Raw genomic sequence first — 22,996 nt, 5'->3', positions numbered from 1 at the left:
CGACATCACATTGTAGCAGTAAGTGCCGTCGGCTGTAACGAAGCTGACCTTCTCTTGATCTTCTCGGGCGAGCGACACTTGATGGTAGCCCTGATAGACGTCGAGCATGCATATCAACTCGCAGCCGGCTGTGGAGTCCACCAGTTGATCGATCCGGGGTAGAGGATAAAAATCTTTAGGGCATGCTTTGTTGAGATCCCGAAAATCGATGCAAACTCTCCACTTGTTGCCCGGCTTGGAGACTAGCACCACGTTCGCCAGCCAGCTCGGGAACTGGACCTCGCGTATGTGGCCGACCTCCAGGAGCTTCTCGACCTCCGCTCGGATGATAGCATTTTCTTCGGCGCTGAAGTCCCTCTTTCTTTGTTTCACCGGCCGAGCGTCCGGTTGGACGTGGAGCTCGTGCTGCGCTATACTTGGCGAAATTCCGGGCAGCTCATGTGTTGACCAAACGAAAACATCACAGTTTCTCTTGAGACATTTGATCACTTCCTCTTTCTGGCTCGCCTCCAGATCGGTCGCGATGAATGTGGCGGCCTCCGATCGGGGCGGGTGAATCTGCACTTCCTCTTTTTCTTCATAAACCAAAGAGGGGGGTTTTTCGATTATGGCGTTCACCTCGATCTGTGGCGTCTTCTGAGCGGAACTAGCTTCAGCTCGGACCATCTCTACGTAGCATCACCTAGCCGCCAGCTGGTCTCCTCGTACTTCCCCCACTTTATCTTCCACCGGAAACTTGGTTTTCTGGTGGAAAGTGGAGACGGCCGCTCGGAACTCGCTGAGAGCCGGTCTCCCCAAAATAACGTTGTATGCAGAGGGAGAGTCGACCACGATGAAGTTGGCGGCCCGCGTCCTTCTGAGTGGCTCCTCTCCTAGCGAAATAGCCAGTCGGACCTGTCCGACCGGCAGAGCTTCATTGCCCATAAACCCGTAGAGGGGGGTTGTCATGGGCAATAGTTCGGCTCGATCAATTTGCAGTTGGTCGAAGGCCTTTTTGAATATAATATTGACCGAACTTCCTGTATCGATAAAAAAGCGGTGAATAGTATAGTTAGATATTACCGCTTTGATGAGGAGAGCGTCGTCATGTGGCACTTCGACTCCCTCCAAGTCTTTGGGTCCGAAATTGATCTCGGGTCCACTCGCCCGTTCTTGGTTGCAGCCGACCGCATGGATCTGGAGTTGCCTGACACTTGCCTTCCGTGCTCTATTGGAGTCACCTCCGGTCGGCCCGCCAGCGATGATGTTGATTTCGCCGTGGGACGTGTTGCTTCTATTTTCTTCTTCCTGAGCGGACGGCTTAGGCCGCTCCCCAGACACCCGGGGATAGTCCTCGTGCTTCTGAGGATGATGCCGCTCGGGAGACTGTCACTGTCGCCTGTCGGAGATACGCCGATCGGCTTCATGGTGTTGCTGTCGCCTGTCGGCTGATGGTGAGCGACGTCGGCTACTCCGAGGAGCGGGGTGGGCTATCAGAGGAAGGCTCCGGCAATCTCTGGTGTTATGCGTGTCGGTCCGGTGGAACGAGCAAAACATATGGGTCCATACCTTCTTCTTAGGTTTGGGTCGCTCGGCAGCTACCTCTTGGACTGCTTGGGACCTCGTGTGGTGAGGGCGGGCTGCTTCGGCCCTCGGTCCTCTGGGCGGCTCCTGGCGATTGGCAGGCTTCCGCTCGGCGGGGGCTAGCCGCTCAGTTGGAACTTCTTTTCTTCTAGCCGCCTGGTCTTCCTCCACATTAATGTACTCGTTGGCACGGTGTAACATGTGATCGTAGTCTCGGGGCGGCTTCCGAATCAGTGAACGGAAGAAGTCGCCGTCCATGAGGCCCTGCGTGAACGCGTTCATCATCGTTTCTGAGGTGGCCGTTGGGATATCCATGGCCACCCGGTTGAATCGCTGAATGTAAGCTCTGAGCGGCTCTCTGGACTCTTGCTTGATGGCGAATAGACTAACACTAGTCTTCTGATAGCGCCGACTGCTTGCAAAATGGTGGAGGAAAGCCGTGCGGAACTCCTTGAAACTTGTAATGGATCAGTCCGGCAGCCTTCGAAACCACCGTTGAGCCGATCCCGAGAGGGTGGTAAGGAACACCCGGCACTTTACTCCAGCCGTGTACTGATGTAGGGTAGCTGTGTTGTCGAACTTACCCAAATGATCATCCGGGTCGGTGGTTCCGTTGTACTCACCGATCGTCGGGGGCACATAGTGCTTTGGTAAAGGGTTCCGCAGGATGACTTCTGAAAATTGCCGGTTGATCCGTTCGGGGGAGGCGTCCGTTCGGGGAGCTTTGCCTTTTCTGTTGTCTTGCATGAGCGCCTCGTTGGACGAAGATCCTCGGTCCCGATTAACTGTTGCGACTTCAGGAGGCGTATGAAATAGGACCCGGTGAAATGGAACCGTGGGCGGTGGTACTTCCGCTCGGCCTCCCGACGCGGACGTCGCTTGTTGCTCGATCCGCTCAGCATGCGCTTTCTGTTTTTGTTGTTCCACAAGCTTAGCAGCTCTGGCCTCGATCAGAGCGTCGAGCTCCTCCGTGGAGAGCATCACCGTGTGCGGTCGTCCAGCTTCGTCCATTGCTTCCGCTCGGATGTAGGTGCGTTCCCACAGACGGCGCCAATTTGATCATGTCCGAACTCTGAATCAACGGACGCAGGGCACGTGGCGCTCTCCGAAATGCTGACGTGGATCTCTGACCGGTCGCCCGGGTCTCCGGCGAACCTGCAAAGAAGTCGGGCAAGGGGAAATGCAGAAGTGACTTCGAATACACCAGAGAATGCGTACCTCCGGCGAAGTATGAGGACCCTTATATAGGGATGTGGAGAAGCGAGTGTATACATACCGAGGTGAATACGTGTCCTCTAACCATACCTCAATATGAGCTTGTCAGAGGAGCTTGCCTGACCCCATACTGTTACAGTCTGAGCATCTTTCTGATGGGACAGCGGAACCATCTGATAGGACAGCGGAACCCTCTGTTGTGAGATCCTGCGTATGGCCTGGTCGTTGAACATACTTGCTGTCAGAAGATGTTTCCCCGCGTCCCCTTGTCTTTCTCTCCCTTTGCCCCAGCCGAGCGTCCGTCCGCTCGGCAAGCATCTGCCCGACCGGGCGTAGATATCGGTCCGACCTGGAAGATTCTCCCGGCCACGTGCTCGGATGAGACTGTTCACAGCATTACTGTCTTATGCCTTCGGCCGAGCGGACTATCCGCTCGGCCAGTCGACCCTGTTCAACATGAGCGTCGGAACCCGGACTCCCAACCGGGGTATCTTTTCTTCCGTTCGGAACGTTCGGCCTGCCGCCCCAATCTTTATCTGCTCGACCAAACCTCTGATTGACCTTTTACCTTTCAACCTCCATGTGACATTGACTTCCCTCAAAATGAGTCCCCCGTCATTACCGCCGGATCAACATTCATATAATCTATTTAAATTCCTACTTAGCTTGGTCCATGTTAAGTTTGTGTGGAGTTGGAACTTTAAGCTACCATCGACGCTACTCGTCAACTTGGCTTAGTAGCATTTGACTTGTGGAGAGTTGAAAGTTCATTAGTCATGCCTGGCCCAACACATTAAGAAATTGGGTCGATCGGACCCAAGCCATAACCGACCTGATTGACCCCCTTTGACATCTCTAACTATATCTATACGCACACGATTGGATCACACTGAAAAACGTAACGGGTACGTACCACACGAGGCGATCTCAACAGCAGAGTATAAATAACAGATTAATTAGGTTAGATAAAATTTAAATAATCGATTCGATTTATAAAAATTTTCTATCAATTATCAAGATAAATTGAAAAATATTCGTTGTGAGTAGTCGAAGTCCAGTATTTTTTTATTACAAGTCTCATTTAATTTTTTTTTTTTACAAATACGTCATAGTTAAAAATTAAATCGTGAATATCTGAATGACAATTGATATCTTTTCATTATACCATAGTCCCGATGGCCTCAGTAGCAAGATATAGCTGTGGCCGACAAAGGAAAATAAAATAGATTAGGCATATTAAGGTTACCTCAGATTTTAGTTGTTGTCCCTATCCTCGGAAAGATATGCGAAACATAAGATAAGAGAATAGTATTATTAAATTTGATCATAGAGTTTTAAATTATTGTAAATGTTTTAAATTTGTTTGAAACGCCCTCCCTCAAAATTAGGTTTCGTCATGTTATTGTCTTTAATGGGCCTTCAATGGTATGTCTAGACATTGATATATTTACCTAATTTTGAGGTGTATTACTCATCGAAGAGGTACGATATAAGTTGGTAAATAAGATTCATATTATTGATCATACTCACTGCTTGGATGCTAAGGTTTTAACCTCTTGTTAATAACATGAGTTATAAGCTGATCTCATAGTCTATTTATCTTCATATAATCCATGGATAAATTATAAGAGACGTCTAAAATGAATGTAATCATTTTTATTACAATTGAATGCTAAGGTCTTAAAGTAAAATAAAATGTCATCTTCCCTAATAGGTAAACTTTCAAAGTGACATGGAAATTTATAAAATTATGTTTATATTTATCGTAACCTTTCAAGTAGTTACGAGAATTGGCCGCATAATTGCCAACTCTAATAGAAGACTATGTCTAATCGAAATGGTTGGCAATTGTACGACTCCTGTTTTTAGGTACCGCATGGTTTTCATAGCCAAACTTCAAACCTACCATCCTTGTAATTTGCGCTCTAATCGAGATCGAAGATGACTCGAGTTGGTTCTAACACCTCCCTCTTGCTCCCTCAATCCACCTACAATTTAGTTTAGTTGCAAAAAGTCTAGAGATAATGACTCAACTTGGTTCTTAAGAATAATGCTAAAGATTATACGAGTTGTTAGCGTGATAACCGTCTAACGATCTTAGAGTCTTCTATAGAAACTAATCTTTTGTTTCGATTAGCGACTTTAATTTGCCTACACTTTAAAGCTGGGTGGACCTCATTTCCACCTAATAAAAGTTTTCATATAGTGCGGATCTATCTAACTCTTTTAACTCCACAACACACCTTAAGGTCTCATCCATGGCTTCCTCTCTTCTTCCTCCCTCTCTTGCTTTTCTAATAAACTCATACTTAATGCTTATCGTCCTTCCAAGCTCCCTAGTAGACAAGCAAATAAAGCACTTCGAGTTCAATGTACCAGTCTTTCCTGCTTAGGTTGTCTAATATGTGCATTGGCCATACATTATATCTATGTATGTTTCATTGCAGGTACAAATTGTCATGATATACTTGTCGAACGATACCCCTAATGGCAATATGGAAAATACAATATCGAACTCAAATCAAGCAAAATAAATGTCGATATAAAATAAAAAAACTCGATAACTTGTTATTTTAAATACCAATATTGATGTGTGTGTATGCATGTGCATGTGAATATACTAAACTAAATAAGATAAAGATTAGTCTAAAAAAAACTCATAGAGACAATACAAAAAGCAACCGAATCAAAACAATAGAAAAATAAAATCCAATAACTCGAAGTCGAGCGGGATTGATGAGCACTGGTTTATGAGCGACACTAGGGTAGTCGACATAGCCAGTCCTCTATATGCTAACATGGAAGTCAAACAAAAAATAAGTAGTAGTGAATACAAAATACTCAGTGGGTATAAGATAGGTAGTGCATGATGTAGGACTCAAAGAATTAAGATATCTCTGCAATGGGGATCTAAGCCCTCATGATTTTATTTTTGGACTTTATCCAAAAGACCTCATACCAATGGAGATATCCTTCCCTTATAAGTCCATGATCCTTTCCATATATTTTTAATGTGAGATCTTGTTTGCAACAATTGCAACCCAATAATTCCTCCCTCAAATGAAAGAAGCATATCTGCTTAATGTCATCTGGTCATTGACCCACCACGACTTTCCTACCCCTCAGTCCAACCAATCTACTAGGACTTCCTTACCTAGCCGCAACTAGGACTTCTCTACCTGGTGTCTGGTCAATTTGATTCATACATGCATGGGAGCTCGCACTTCCTTCGTTAGAGATCAATATTTCACCCACATGGCTTGATTAGACCATGACTCTTGTACACAGTCGGCAGTTAGTCCTTTTGGTAGTCCGGGCTCTGGTACGAATTGTTAGAACAAAAAAAATTTAGATAACTCCACAATGATATGATATTGTCAACTTTAAACCTAAGCCCTCATGATTTTATTTTTGAGCTCTACCCAAAATGCTCATATCAATGAAGATATCTTTCCCTTATAAGTCCATGATCCTTTCCATATGTTTTTAATATGGAATTTTGTTTGCAACCATTGCAACCCAATATATACATGATACTACATATAAGGAGATCAAAGAAAGCAGTCTCAAGTAAAATACTTACTATAAAAGTAAAAGTATCAATATAATCAACTTCTAACAAAAACATAAACAACTACATAACCCTCCACTAACCTACTCAACTGAATATAGTTAGTAAAATGGGAGTACATACAGTACATCCAAAAATCATTTGCATAAACTCAACATAACAAGCATATAACAAGTCCTAACTGTGCGCAACAGCATGCTATCACGAATGAATCTCATGGGAAGTTAAGGTGCCCACTATTTAAGGGTGACAATATATACTGTCACTATATGGTCTAGTGGATAGATAGGATGAGGTAGTTATTTAGCTTTTCAGCTACTAACTGCAGGCGACAATACATGCTACCACCATCTGGTCCAGTGGGCAGTCAAAACATATAAATGTCACTGTCTATGGGTGACAATACACGCTATCACTACCTTATCTAGTGGACAGATAGGACGTGTAGCTATCTAGCTTTGGGTTGTGGGTGATAAACACGCTACCACAGATGTCTTGTGAATAGTTAAATATATCATAATCGTTGATGATTCTCTCTCAATCACGAATGAAAGACAATGGTCAACAGGATATAACAACGCTCATTGACGACTCTCCCAACCATAATTGAGAGACAATGGTTGATAAGGATGTATACAATGTGATGACAAGCAAAAAATAAATAATCCGATCCACAAATATAATCATCTCTATACAACAGTATCACAATCATATCTAGAGGTATGAGTTGTAATCAATGTATATAAAAATAAAAGATACACATGATACTAAGTAACATGGATAGCGATGAGACTGCAAGATATCAAGTGGAATACGTCTGAGTTCAAGCATGTAAGTATCAAACTCAAAGAAAATATAGAGTCGAGTCAAGTAAAAATATATAACCAATGCGTAATCAAATTTTATGCACTAAGGTCAAAGATCTAAAGAGGTCAAAAAGAAACTACCCACTTCAAATGTAAATTGTCTTGACCATCTTCAAGTATGAGAGATCACATCGAGCTTGAATCCTATAAATATAAGATACAAAGACAATCTAACTACTAGAGTAATTATATTAACAATTTCATTACCTACTAAGTTAATTAAACTAATTTAGTTAATTCTTAATTTATATCTAATCAATTCTCCATTTCATAATTAGTCTTCAATCAATTATTAAATTGATTACCAATGTAGTTAGCTAATTACATCAAATAATTTAATTAGCTAGTTATTAATGTGTCTATTTTATATAGGTTTTTTGATATATTTCGATGTATCTTTTGATCTCTTTTGCATGCCAATATTTTATGATTTCATCTCTTTATATTTCATGTCAATACATTTCTTCGTTGGGATACTGCTCTTGTGCATTTCTTGTGTTAGGGCATGGAATAAAGAAAAAAATGAAGATTGTGTTGGTGTTGGTGCAACCGGCTAGATGGGGGGGGATGAATAGCCTAAAATAATAGTTAGAAATAATCTCTTACTTTTGTTTAACAAAGATGCACAATTTAATTAAGCAAAATTGATTAACATAAAGGAAATAACAACTTAAAAAGACAATAAGTAAGAAGACTAGGATTTTTACTTAGTTACAACTTAGGTGGTTATTAATCCAAGACAGTTGTAAAACTCCACTAAACATATCTCCTTTGTTGAAAACGGAGAAGTCTCTTACACTCTTTGAAAAACTCAGGTATTAGCTAGGAATTGAATAATGAAATTGTTATCTATTTCCTACCTCCAAGGGTCGTTTTATAACCCCTGAAAAACTCTATCCGAAACTTGAAGGTGCCTTTAATTGGGTTTAAGGCGCCTTCAATCAGCCAAGTTTTATTATGGAATATAAAACTTAATCTTGGGTCAATGGTCATCTGAAGGTGCCTTCAACAGGCTGGAAGGCGCCTTCAATACTGTTCATGAAAGACACCTTCCAAACCATTGAAGGTACCTTCCTTGAGACAGGTCAGCTCCTTAGCTGATCTTTCTTCTCCTCGAGTAGGCTTCCGCTCTGACTTTTCGTCCCTTAGAAGTGTTGTGCGCATCCTTCTCGCTCCATCGGCATCCTCTTCCATAGCTTCTAATCCCTCGGATGCACTGAGTCCGTCGACTCGATTCCTGTGCCATCATTCTCATCCGTCACATCTTCTGCTCAACTTCTTATATTCCTAAGTCTCTGCATACTTAGACGTAAGACATGAAATAATGTAGAGCCTAACTTGACTTGGCTAATTACATCAAAATCAACCTGGGGTACTTATAGCTTGAAGACCAAGTTGAGAGCTTCCAACATAAAACACGGATGGTCGTGCCCAACGGCACGACCCGTGTTCAGTTCGACTTCTGATCCGAAGTGACCATGCTCAATAGCATGGGATGTGCTCAACGACTAGTAGTGACCAAGGGCGCCCATTCCCAACGGCACGACCCATGCTCCGTCGTGCTATGAAGCAACAGGGTAGGACCTGTGTCAAGCTTATGCTCCAGCCACTATTTATGGAGATCCATCCATTTGGATTGGGGTTCTAATTTAGGGACCGTCTAAGGGTTCTAAGGAGGCCTGAGGATGAGATCCAAGGACCATCCACATCATCTGAGCAAAGGAGGAAGAAAGGAGGAAGACCAAGACATCTAGGAAGAGGATTCTTCGATTAAGCCTAAGATTCTTCTCTTATTTCTCTGATTATCTAAATTTGTAATCAAAATTTTGAATTGTAATCATGATTTGGGTTTATAACCCTGCATTTATGGGTAAACTCTGAATTTAGGATTAGGGAGTAGCTTCGTGTGATGTAAACACTATATCTTTTGATCTAAGTATGTTTGAATCTTCTTGTTCTTGTTGGTACCCTAAGGTAGATTTGATGTGATCAACTAAGTCAGGCTAGGTCCTGTTGGTTTTTAACCCTGTGTCTAAGTGTGCAGGAACTTAGGAGCACAGGAAGTCGAGCAAAAGACGTAGCTAGTGAGAAGGACGACACGGGAGAGAGACGACGAGTTTGGTGCGTCCGAGGGATGAAGTACTGTGGAAGAATACGCGGGTAGATGAGAAGAAGGCACGTGACATTTTCGAGGGACGAGAAGCCAGAGCGGAAGCTTGCTCGAAGGCTGAAAGTTGTGTTCGGGTGAGTCCTATTCCGGATGGCCAAGATTACCCAAGCGAGCGGAGCCAGAGCGGAAGACCCAGATCAAGGCAAGCGGAACACGAGCGGAAGACCAGGACTGAAAGTCAATAAGATGTTGACTTTCTTGGTCCGGGCGTCTGGACTCGTCAGACTCTAGGAGCCCGGAACCCTTCCAGGCGCCTAGACCCGAATTGTTATCCGGATGGCGTCAAACATAATCCGTTGCGGCAGAGATAAAGTTTTATCGCTCTCCAGGCGCCTAGAACCCTTATAGGCACCCCGATCAGGGCTATAAATATAGCCTTGGTTTCGGAAGCTAAAATAGAACACTTGTAAACAACTTCTTATGTCTAGTTTTGCTTTTTGAGTGCTTTAATTGATATAAAGAGGTTTCTTCACCTGAATGAGAAGAAATAGAAGATTATTTCTAACAAAATAATCTAGTAGAAATCAAAATAGAAGATTATTTAGTAGAAATCAAATATTTTTAACAATTATTTCTGAAAAATATTAATCGACTAGTAATAATGTACCCCTAGAAAATTATTGTAAAATTTTTTAACTGGTTGTTTTATTTTTTTCCTTTTTTTTATGTGATCAAAGAGGAGAAATATGTACAAGCTAAGAGGGGTCTAGGAATAACATTTTGAAATTTTAGAAATTTTATCCTTGTACTTAACTTCATTATATTGTAACTTTTTGTAATGATTGCAATTCACTTTAAAAAACCATGTTATTACATTTTATTTAACTCTAATTTTAACTTGTGTTGATGCATATCAAAAAAATAAAAATTGTAAGTTTTCCGTGGTAGTTTTGATGTGACTAACCAAGTTAAGTTAAGTCTTGTGTATTTGATTCTTGTGTTTAAGTGTGCAGGAACTTAGGAATACAAGAAGTCAAGTAGAAGACGTAGATAGCAAGAAGGATGACACAGAAAAGGAGTCGATGGACTCGGTGCATCTGAGAGATGAGGTGCTATGGAAGAGTACACCGATGGACGAGAATGACGTGCGTGTCATTCGAGGGTTGAGAAGCCAAGAAGGAAGTCTGCTCGAGGAGAAGGTCGAAGTTGAGTTCGAGTGAACTCAACTCCGGATAATAGGAGCATCAGCCACGCGAAGAAGACCAACCTGGTCTGCCTTGTGGAAAGTGCCTTCCATGGGTTGGAAGGCGCCTTTAATGCTTCATGGAAGACACTCGCAACCTATGGAAGGCGCCTTCACTAGCCGTTATCCGAGGATAAAGTTTTATCTTTGGTGGATAAAATCAATCCGATAGAAGGCGCCTTGGACCACTTTGAAGGTGTCTTCAACCTGCGAATAATATTTTCCACGGACTATAAAAAGACCACTGGAGGTAGGAAATATTCAACAACTCTTGTATTCATTTTTTAGTATATTTCTGAGAATTCAACGAATGTAAAATACTTCTCCGCCTTTAACGAAGAAGACTTTATAGTACTTTCATTTGTCTTGAATTAACAAATACGTACGTTGTAACCAAGTAATTTTTCCGCCTATTTTATTTTTAATTATTAATTTAATTTATTATAATTATACGACTAATCTAAATTGAAAAATCAAGAAAAAATTATTTTTTTAACAAATAATTCACTGCTTTCTTACCTGTCTACCATGCCAACAATATATATCTATTATATTCATAAACGAAATAAGATATTTAATTATAGAATTAACCAGCGAATCTTTATTTAGTCATTAAATAAAGGAAAGTTATTCTGACTTTAATATTTCTTTATTTTAATTTAAAATCTGTTTTTGTTTTGTGATTGATAGTTTTTTAAGAATAGCAAAATAAAAATTTCATGATCGCGAAGAGAACTTGCCATAACCTCCAAAGCTATGAACCTGCTATCAAAACTTTCCAGAAAGTTATAACTGAACACCATAATCCTTTTTAGAAATCGTATGGATTTCCAATTTTATATATACGCAAAAGGAAGGTAATAAAAGAATAAAGAAGATGAGTTCTTCTAACACTTAAGAGCGGTGTGCAAGATGGAAGTCCCATGCACGATTTTAGATGAGAGAAAGAAGTCTTTTTCGACTTGATTCTGACCCTCACTTCAACCACGTGAATTACTGATATCCATTTTTATTTCTCATCAAACGAATGTCATTATCTTCTATAAATTTTAGCTATTCTTAGCATAAAATTTTTTCATCCATCATATAGCTCCAGGTCATAGGAACTGTCGATCTGAATTTATTCTATCATGCGTCTAAGGTTTGTATGTCTATATTTACCTCTCTCTGTATTCGTGGGATAGACACTAGGAGACCGTTAAGATAAAAGTATTACACTTGACTAATGACATTAATATAGACTGTTTTAATTTCTAATTAGCTTTGTCCATGTTAAGTTTGTGTGGAGTTTGAATTCTAAACTACCATGATGCTAATCTTCAACTTGGTTTACTAGCATTCGACTCGTGAAGATTTGAAAATGGGTCGATCGGGCCCAAGCCATGACCGGCTTGATTGCCCCGTTTTGACATATCTAACTATATCTACACATACAAAAGTAGGTTGAAATGTGTTGACTATTGGATAACATCCAATGTATTAATTGTGTTGAAATAGCCGCCCCCAAAAGTAGGTTTTGTGCTCGTCAAGTTACTATCATCAATCGATTGAGCTTGTGGTCACAAAAGCTGACCATTAATGGTATGTCCATATCAAAGATTGATATATGAAAATTATTAAATCATGCTTGAATTGAAGGCAAAACTTACCATCACAAACATATATCTAATGGAAATAGTTGTTCAAATTTAAAACCTATCATCCATGCAATTGAATAGAAGAAATTTAGATATTTCTATAATGATATACTATTGTTCACTTTAAACTTAAGCTTTCATGATTTTTATTTTTAGATTTTACTCAAAAAAAAATCGTATCAATGGAGATATCTTTCTCTTATAAACTTATAATTTTATTTATAATTTTACAACCTCAGCAACAATTTGCACTCTAATCAAGATCAATGATGACCTAAGTTAGTCTAGAGATAATGACTGAACTTGATTCTTTAAAATAATGCTAAAGATTTTATAAGTTATAAACGTGATAACGACGATCTTAGAATCTTCTATAGAAACTAAATTAGCTACTTTAATTTGCCTACACTTAAAAACTTAGTGGACCTCATATCCACCTAACAAAAGTCTCATTTATATAGTGTGGATCTATCTAACTCTTTTAACTCCATAACACACTTCAAGGTCACATCCATGGCTTCCTCTCTTCTTCCTCCCTCTCTTCCCTTTCTAATTGGCTCATACGTAATGCTTATCGTCATTCCAAGTGCCATAGTAGCCGAGCAAATCAGGCACTTCGAGTTTAATGTACTTGTCTATTCTTATTTAGGTCGTTTAATATGTGCATTGGTCATGCATTATATCTATGTATGTTCCATTGCAGGTACAAATGGCCAAAGTGACTCGGCTTTGCAACACCAAGAGCATTGTGACGGTGAACGGACAATTTCCAGGGCCAAAGCTCATCGTGAGGGAAGGCGATCGGGTTGTTGTCAAAGTCACCAACCATGTCACGTACAACATCACCCTTCACTGGTATGGGCACCAATTGTTCTTGAGACAATGAGTTAGTTGATCCACCAATTTTTTGATATGTCTCAGGCATGGTATTCGACAACTAAGGAGTGGGTGGGCCGACGGACCAGCCTATGTGACTCAGTGCCCGATCCAAACCGGGCAAACCTATGTGTATGACTTCACCATTATAGGGCAAAGAGGCACCTTTTTTTGGCATGCCCATATCTCGTGGCTTAGAGCTACCCTCTACGGCCCTCTTATCATTCTCCCAAAGATCGGGGTGCCCTATCCTTTCCCCAATCCCTACAAGGAAGTCCCTATCATCTTGGGTACACATGCTAATTGTGTTTAATTTCTTCGTTATAACTATTGATCTAAAATGTTTGAGCACATGTTAATAATAATTTACTTGGAGAAATTTATAAGTTAGGGTTCTTTAATATTTAGGGGAGTGGTGGAAGGCTGACATAGAGGCCATCATTAGTGAAGCTCTTCAAATCGGAGGAGGACCTAATATTTCGGATGCCTACACCATTAATGGCCTACCCGGTCCCCTCTACAATTGCTCAGCTCAAGGTACCAATTAAGACCTTAAGTACCAATGCCTAGAGTAAAATTCTAGTTTAATCGTCTAAACTAATGCTTTTGGATTATGTCGATTATGTCTCTCGTCAAACTTTAACATGGTATCAAAGAAAACAGAATTAAGGTTTTGAGTTGAATTGAGGTCTAGAGTTTCTATCTAATTTTGGGTAACAACTTTTAGTTAAAAAAAATCAATTCATAATTAACTACCATATATTATCGAAATATCTCTCACAATTTGAGAATTCTAGCTAAACGAGAGAATACTTGTATATGCTAGAATATCTATTACAAATCAACCAATCGTATTGTGTATTTTTAAGTTGATAGAAGATTGATCTTTAATGTCGTTAACTATATCTGTGTATGTCAAACCATTCAAGATAATAATTAAGTAGTGGCAATGTTAGTATATATATATATAGTCTAACTATCCCCGAGGTTTGGCATAGATAATAAGCGCATGATATCCTATTTAGATTGGATAAGAGTCGAATCGTAAAAATTTCATCATCCGTAGATATATCTCACTATGCGTTTGTTACTTATACTCCTGTTGAACCTCCCTCTCTCTCTATATATATATATATATGATATGAGATCGTTGTTAGAGCCGTTAATACGATGGTTCCATATTTTTGTAGGTCTAACCATTCAAGATAACAAGTCGTGACAATTTATGTATGTATGTACACATGGGAATGTATGGATGAATATGTGGGACCTTTGAACTCGACAATCTTTAAACCCTTTAAACCCCAAACATGTTGCAAAAAGGCGGGTCCCGCCGCCCAGCGGCCCCCTCACCCCTGCCCCACGAGTATGAGAGGGAGTAAATCACGGTGAATACGGGCCCGGCGATGACATGGCGGTCGAAGGTGTTTAGCACGGACAGATATTGATGTTATCGCAATTGCTGCCGCAGACCTTCGACCTCCCGACCCATGTTGCAAGAATACCATGTCATAACCGGTTGATCCCGCCCGTGGGGGCCCTTTAAACCCCAAACATGTTTAGATACGTTCACGTTGAAGGTGGAGGCAGGGAAAACGTACATGCTCCGCCTCATCAACGCCGCTCTCAACGACGAGCTCTTCTTCAGAGTCGCCGACCACAATCTCACCGTCGTCGATGTCGACGGCGTCTATGTCAAGCCCTTCGACGCCGACATCATCCTCATCTCAACCGGCCAAACGAGCAACCTCCTCCTCCGCACCAAGCGGAGCCACCTTCCTCATGGAGGCCCGGCCTTACTCCACCGCCTTCCGAGGCACATACGACAACACCACCGTCGCCGGTGTGCTCAAGTACGAGTTCCGAACTGCCGCCTTCCACAAGGCCCTCCCCCTCCGCGCGCCGACCCTGCCAGAGAACTTCGCCAGGAAGCTGCGCAGCCTGGCCACTCCCCTGTTCCCGGCGAGTGTCCCCTGCCAGGGGCCCACCAACGGTGGGGCTGGGGACCCTCCCCTGCCCGGCGAACGCCACCTGCCAAGGGCCCACCAACGACACCATGTTCGCTGCGGCGATCAACAACGTCTCCTTCGTGACGCCGGCGACTGCCCTGCTTCAGGCGCACTACTTCGGTCAGTCGACGGGGGTCTACACGCAGGACTTCCCCGCGTTCCCGGCGGCGCCGTTTGACTACACCAGGGAGCCGCCGAGCAACGACATGGCGTTGGGAAACGGGACGAGGCTGGCGGTGCTGCCGTTCAACACCAGCGTGGAGGTGGTGATGCAGGACACGAACATTCTCGTGGCGGAGAGCCACCCGCTGCACCTCCATGGATTCAATTTCTTCGTTGTCGGGCAGGGCCCTGGAAACTTCGACCCGGAAAACGATCCGGCGAGTTTCAACTTGGTGGATCCGGTGGAGAGGAACACCGTCGCCGTGCCGGCCGGCGGTTGGGTGGCCATTCGATTCCTAGACGACAACCCAGGTACGAATTCGAAATTACTGAAAATCAAGGGATCTATTTGCTAAATCTATAAGAATTTTCAAAAAAAATTCATTTACACGCTAAACTCCACGAACTCCTACAATTTTCAAGAAACATCTCACTCCTTTTTCGCTCAATTTGTAAACAATTTTAAAGTTCTTATTACATTTAGTATTGATTCTCGGTTAAACAACCGAACAAAATATTATGTTCTTAAACAATTGATCACAATTTCAGGAGTGTGGCTCATGCATTGTCACATAGAGACCCATTTGACTTGGGGTTTGAAGATGGGTTGGTTGGTACTCGATGGGTTCTACCGAGATGTTGATCTTGATAGATGGAGAAATTAATCATTGATTCTTTGTAAATTAGTTTGCCACTAAATTGGCATCTGGAATTTCTCTTTTTTCCTTATTTTTTTTTATGTGGTGGTAAAAAGACGAATACGTTTGTCAATCCGTCCCAGGGTCAATATGAAGAAGGTAAATCACGGACGGCTATTAGCCTTTCGAATAATGACTAACACATAAGGGAAGCATTTATCTCGATTTTACCGAGATTCGAACTCCAGATCTTATGATGATAACATTTCATGTACTAATCACTAGATCCATTCGAGAGGATTTCCTTATTTTTTCATGTGATTCGTTGATGTGTGTTTATCGAACAACATGGTGAATTGGGCATTGAATTTAATAATTATTAATATGGAGAGTGTTTTTTCCAAAATAATTGCTGATCAGGTCGAAATGGTCCGGCTCAATCGAGGCCGGTCCGGTCCAAATTGCTTCGTAAGTCCTGATTGGGCCCAACTAGCTCGCAACTTGAACCCAAAGGCCCACTTCTCCACCTTCTTCAACTTTGGAATCCTCCGCCTCCTCCTATGGCGGCGACGCGCCGTCCCTCGACTGATTCCCCCGCCGCCGCCGCCGCCTCTCCCGCTATCGCCGCCACGGACGCCGCCACTCATCACCTCGTCCTCGCCGAGAAGGCCCTCGAATTTCTCCGTCGCCGTGTCTCCCTCGACTCCCTCGCTGCCTCCTACACGCCCGATGCCGCCGTCCACACCCTCCTCCTCGCCCAGCCTCACCGCCTGGTTCTCCTATCCTTCCTCCGCTGGGCCACGCCCCTCCCCTTCTTCTCCTCCTCCCTCCTTCCGCAATCCCTCTCCCTCCACCTCCTCTCCCGCCTCCGCCACCTCCCCGCCGCTCTCTCCCTCGCTCGCCGCCTAGCCACTCGCTTCCCAGCCCCCTCCCTCTTCCACTCCCTCACCTCCACCCTTCCCCTCCTCCGCCCCGCCCCGACCTCCCCCTCCGTCGCCTTCGACCTTCTCATCAGATCCTACTCCTCCCTCTCCCTCATCCCTCAAGCACTCTCCGTTCTCACCCTTACCAAAAACGCCGGCTTTTCGCCTTCCCTCCTGTCTTTCAACTCCCTCCTCGACGCTATGTTCCGGTCACGCCAAACCCCTCTCCGAGCAATCGACAACTTCCTCGCCGACATGGCAAGCTCCGGCGTCTCCCGAAACGTCTACACCTACAACATCCTCATCAGAGGCTTCTGCTCCCGTGGCGAACTCCACCGAGCATCCGCCTTGCTTCCCGAGATGGTGCACGCAGGGTGTTCGCCCAATGTCGTCACCTACAACACACTCATCGATGGCTTGTGCAAGTCAGGGAAGATCGACGATGCCATGTCCCTACTGAGGACAATCAAGGAGAAGGGGCTCAAGCCAAATTTAATCACCTGCAACTCAATTGTCAATGGATTGTGCCGCAAAGGGCGATTGAAGGAATCAAGGATCGTGCTCGATGACATGGCGAGAGAAGGGTTGACTCCTGATTCCATCACCTACAACACCATTGTCAATGGCTACTGCAGGGAAGGAGACCTCCATCAAGCTCTGTTAATGGAAGCAGAGATGGCTCGCAAGGGAGTGGCACCCAATGTTGTCACCTACAATTCATTGGTGAATGCAATGTGTAAAGATGGCAACATGAGAAGAGCCATGGAGCTCGTCGGTCGAATGAAGGAACGAGGGCTCGAGCTCGACGAGTTCACTTTCACGACTTTGATCGACGGGTTCTGCAAGAAAGGGTTCTTGGATGATGCCTTGTTGCTTCTGAATCAAATGCAGGAGAGGGGAATTCAAGCTTCCATTGCGAGTTACAATGCTCTGATAAATGGTTACTGTTTGCTAGGAAGAACACAAGAAGCTTTGCAAATTCTTCGCGAAGATATGGAACGATACGGCTTAGCACCGGATGTAGTTACTTACAGCACAATATTGAATAGCCACTGTAGGAATGGAGACATCGATTTGGCATTTCAGTTGAATCAAGAGATGCTCGATAAGGGCATCATGCCGGATGCTATTACTTACTCTTCGCTTATTCGGGGCCTTTGTGGAGCAAAAAGACTCGACGATGCATGGAAGCATTTTCGGCAGATGTTGCGGTTGGGTTTACGGCCGGATGAATTCACCTACACCACACTGATTCATGGCCACTGCAAGGAAGGAGAACTTGAGAAGGCTGTTCTCCTCCATGACGAAATGATCAAGAAAGGAATACTTCCGGATGTGGTGACTTACGGTGTGCTTATCAATGGCCTCCGCAAAGTTGCTAGGATTAAGGAAGCGAAACGACTCCTGTTACGAATGTGCTACGATGAATCTGTTCCAGATTGTATCGAGTATGACATACTGATGGAGTGCTGTGGCAAAGCTGAGTTCAAGAGTGTATTGTCTCTCTTGAAAAGCTTTTGTGCAAAGGGTTTGATGAATGAAGCTGATAAAGTGTTTGAATCTATGTCAGAGAGGAACTGGAAGCTAGATGCTACTGCATATAATATCGTCATCCATGGGCACTGTCGAGCGGGAAATGTGAGTAAGGCGATGAGCTTGTACGAGGAGATGATACAGGCTGAGTTTGAGCTGAACGCAATTACCGCAATTGCCCTCATTAGGGCTCTTTCGAAGCATAGTAGGAATGAGGAATTGAATCAAGTGATTCAAAGATTGTTGGGCGGTTGTTTGCTAACCGATGCCAAAACATCAAAGGCTATTGTCGAAGTCAATCACATGGATGGCAATATAGATGCTGTGTTGGATGCTCTTACAAACATGGCGAAGGACGGATTTCTTCCTAATGGTAGCGAACTCAAAGGATGCACTCGGTAAATTATGGCATCGAAGGTTGTTCTCATGTATCGATGATGTAAGTCGATAATTATTTATTAATGATCTTGTTGAGATGCACTGTTTTAGCTCACCAGAAATTTCTACAAGAACAAGATCCATCTTTGAAATGATGAAATCGATTGGCATCCCTCACGATAATTTCTCGCCCATATACCTTTGTTACAAGTTTGGTGAATTCATGGCAATCGCCGCAAACTCGAAGATTCTTGTTCACCCGAATCGGGGTTCCCTTTGGCACATGCATCATGCCAAAAGCAATGGCAAGCCTTTCACTATGCCCTTGTAGCATCTTTACTTTCTCGTCTACCGTCACATCGTGCAAAACAAACCTAGTGTCCTCACGATACCCGCCTTCCTTCTTGAGTTTTTCGGTTATCTCTGCCAACTTTGAATAGATTGAGGCTGAATCCTCATGTGAAATGTCTCTTGCAACGAACGTGTGCACCTTGCTCCCTACTTCGATCCAACTACACGCCGGGTCTTTCTTCAACCCTCTCCCTTTCATCATTCCTCTTGCTAGATTTGCATCTTTCCAATTCCCCATTGCCGCGAAGACATTCGAAATTAGCACGTAATTGCCAGGATTCTCGGGCTCCAATTTGAGGAGCTTCTCTGCTGCGATTCTGCCTAGCTCGTGATTCTGGTGAACTCGACAAGCACCGAGGAGAGCACACCAAACTGCAGCTGTGGGTTCCATGGGCATCAATCTTATGAACTCGTAGGCTTCTTCTGTCCTACCGGATCGACCGAGAAGATCAACAAGACAAGCATAATGTTCTGGCCATGGTTCCAACTTATACTCACTTATCATCTTTTCGAGATAGTACTTCCCCTCATCGATCAACCCTGAATGGCTACAAGCATAAAGAAGGGCCAAGAAGGCAACATGATCAGGCACTATGCCTATCTCATTCAACCCCCTAAAGAAACCTATAGCTTCTTCGCCCCGTCCATGCAAACCGCTCGCGTTAATCATCATCGTCCATAGGATCAAGTCTTTGCGTCTAACACTGTCGAACACTTTAGTAGACTTCTCTATGTCTCCGCATCGGGCATACATGTCAACCAATGAACTCCCAATTGTTCCTGTAGTTTCAATCCATCTTCGGTAGGTGAATCCATGGATTTCTTTGCCTTTCGTGAAGGAGGATAAACCTGCTACTGCAGCAAGGACACTGATCAACGATACCGCATCAGGTTCAACATTGGAAGCCACCATGTCCTCAAACAATCGCAAAGCTTCGTTTAGGAGGCCAGAGTTAACATAACAAGTGATCATACTAGTCCAAGTAACAACATCTTTGTCTTGCATCGTTCGAAAAATACGGTGAGCATGATCTACCTCCCCGCATTCTCCGTAAACATCTACCAACGTGTTCTCGAGTACATGATCCAGCAACCGATGCCTAATAGCATAAGCATGGACTTGCTTCAGTAGGACAAGACATAGCAATCCGCTACAAGCTTGCAGTATGCTTCCGATCATCATCGAATCCACCTTCGTTCCATCTCTTTGCATTTCTCTAGACAACTCGAGAGCCTTATCGTAGCAAGAACTCTGAGCATAACATGCTATCATCGTCGTCCATGAAATGCAATCTTTACCGTGCAACTCGCGGAAGACATTTGCCGCATAATTTACAAACTGGCACTTTGTGTACATGTCGATCAATGTGTTTCCAACCTGTAAATCGACACTGAAACCATGTTTTATTGCATATGCATGAATTTGCTTGGCGATCGAGAAGTTCCCTAGCCGCCCGGAAGCAGAAGCACAAGTTATGATAGAAACCTGGTCTGGCTCAAATCCCGACTGAATAATATCACTGAAAAACTTGATCGATTCCTGATACAAACCATTTTGAACATAACCAGCGAGGATTGAATTCCATGAAACATTATCTTTCTCATCCATTTCCTCAAACACCCGGATAGCATTGTGAATTCGACCACATCTCGCATAAAGGACCACCAATGAATTACTCTCGTAAATCTCGAGTTTCCTTGTGTTCTTCAAAAGAGAGGCATGTATCTCCATGCCCAATTTAGATTGTGAAAGTTCGGCACAAGCCTGGAGGACACCAACGACCGTATATGAGTTCATCGAAACACCGACTTTCTGCATCTCTCTGAACAGATTCAGTGCCTCAAAGAACTGCTGATCTTTCAAACACGCAGATATCATTGAATTCCAAGAAACTACATCTGTTTCCACACTCATTCGATCGAACAGTAGCCTCGCGGAACCAAACCGGCCGCACTTTGCATACATAGCAATGAGCGCATTGGAAACGAATCCAGTCAAGTGAAGCCCAGTTTTGATTGCCAAACCATGAACCTCAGTCCCAACACAGACATCTTCCAGCGCGCCACAGGCCTTGAGGACCGAGGCGAGAGTGCAAGCATCAGGCAGCAGTCCCTCAGCGCGCATATCCCGGTAGCTCCCGATAGCCAAAGACTGCTGATTGGTGGATGCATACGCCCCGATGAGAGCGTTCCATGCGAAGATGGACCGGTGGGGCATTTCGTCGAACAGCTTCTCAGCGTCTAGGAGACGGCCACATTTGCCGTACATGAAAACGAGCTTCGTGCAGAGGAATCCATGGCGGCGGAGGGCGGTGGACTTGAGGATGTGGGAGTGCAGTTGCTGGCCCTGGAATGGGGCCTTTTCGGAAGCACAGAGGTCGAGAATGGAGGAGTAGGCATGCTGATGAGGAGGCCAATGGAGTGGAAGGGACCTGAAGGCTTGCTTGAGGTTTCCTTGCTTGCAAGCATGATCAATGGAGTTGGAAGAAGAATGGTGGTGGCGGCGGCAGTGGTGGTGCCGGTGGTGGTGGTGGTGGTGGAAGGATAAAGCCATGAACGGAATCCACTGGTTCAATTTGTTGCTCGGAGAGGGAGAAGTTGAGGGTGATGCATGGTGAAGGATCAAGTTCATGAAGAATTGTTTGGCTCTGAAAGGGGAAGAAAACTCATGAACAAATGATCCATGGGAAGCTCTTTTGTTGGGGGGTTGCAAGATTATACATGGAAAGAGACGGGGGAAAGAGTTTGGGATTTAGAGTAAGGAATTTTGGAGATGGAATCTTCTGGTCTCTTTGTTCTGGTCCGCTTGCTTCTGATGGTGAAAGGTAATGACCCCCACCTATTAATAGGTAGGGAGTCATTATCCCCCACCAATGCAAAGACTGGATTGATCCAATCTTTGCGGACCAGAGGATTTGCTCTCGAAATTTAGGAGCGTGCTTTGATTTAGGTTATTAGTATATCCTATGTAATCAAATAGACAATAAAACATAATCTATGCGGTGGACATATTCTATTGCCTTAGAATAACTTATTACTAAATCAAATAGAATTAAAATAATATAATCTTTTAACGGATAATTAAGATTATAAATAATAATGTTGGATATTGATAAAGTTAAAAAACATAATTTGCTTTTATATTATGAAAATTAAATTTATACCTTACTTGATGATGCATTAATCTTTGGCACTGTAAACCTTCGGAATTATTATGAATTCTAGCCACGGACTGTTCGAAGTCGAGATAATAGTCACGTATCTTGAAATATCAACATTATGTCACAACGCTTTAACCCTTAATCTGGTGATGTGTGACGATAGTTTTCATTTTATTTTTCTCAATAAGATATAGACTACAACTCTCTTCTTTGTTCAATATCCTTCTCTCTATTTTTTTCCCTTTTCCATACTTCACATAAAAAGTATGAATTTATAGGAAAAGATAAGAATATGAATAGTCATTTCATTATGAGAGTTACTAACATTCACTTATGTTAGTGGAGTCATGAGATGAAGTTACTGACATTCATTTATGTTAATAGAGTCATTTATGTTAGTGGAGTCATGAGATAACCTCATTATCCATTTGAATGCTCCATAATAGGCATACGTTACTAACATCATATGAATGTCCCATAGTGGGCATAAGTTACTAACATCTGTCACTTGCACACAAGGACATTTAATTTTCATCACTAGATCACAATTCATGTGACCTATCATATCACTATACCAACCTTCCATACAGAGTTGAATATCGTGCGCCTTGCGAGCACACATGCATACAAAACTACTCAATGTACCTATTAGGATGATTGAGTAGTCATCATTGTATCATAAGATACAAAATCTTGTTGTACCCTAGTTCAAGACTTGTTACATCCATCTAGCTACTTTTCTCATCGAAAGTAATCCCCA

General features: G+C 43.1%; 2 protein-coding genes and 1 pseudogene across 2 annotated transcripts; 2 read left to right on the top strand and 1 right to left on the bottom strand.

The window, feature by feature from the left end:
• The first annotated feature begins 12,708 nt into the window (after positions 1-12,708).
• Positions 12,709-16,096, top strand: LOC122018690 (annotated as a pseudogene).
• A 322-nt stretch (positions 16,097-16,418) lies between these two features.
• Positions 16,419-18,901, top strand: LOC122019765 (pentatricopeptide repeat-containing protein At5g39710-like). Its single transcript, XM_042577276.1, has one exon. The coding sequence runs from the start codon at positions 16,451-16,453 to the stop codon at positions 18,746-18,748; it is 2,298 nt and encodes a 765-aa protein (XP_042433210.1). The 5' UTR covers positions 16,419-16,450; the 3' UTR covers positions 18,749-18,901.
• On the bottom strand, positions 18,780-21,918 carry LOC122019764 (pentatricopeptide repeat-containing protein At3g63370, chloroplastic-like). The gene has a single exon (XM_042577275.1). The coding sequence runs from the start codon at positions 21,705-21,707 to the stop codon at positions 18,837-18,839; it is 2,871 nt and encodes a 956-aa protein (XP_042433209.1). The 5' UTR covers positions 21,708-21,918; the 3' UTR covers positions 18,780-18,836.
• Between the last annotated feature and the right edge of the window lie 1,078 nt (positions 21,919-22,996).

This window comes from Zingiber officinale, chromosome 9A (genome assembly GCF_018446385.1).
Source record: "Zingiber officinale cultivar Zhangliang chromosome 9A, Zo_v1.1, whole genome shotgun sequence".
Taxonomy (NCBI): Eukaryota; Viridiplantae; Streptophyta; class Magnoliopsida; order Zingiberales; family Zingiberaceae; genus Zingiber; species Zingiber officinale.
The sequence above is the reverse complement of the archived record's forward strand: the minus strand, read 5'-3'. Positions and strand labels throughout refer to the sequence as shown.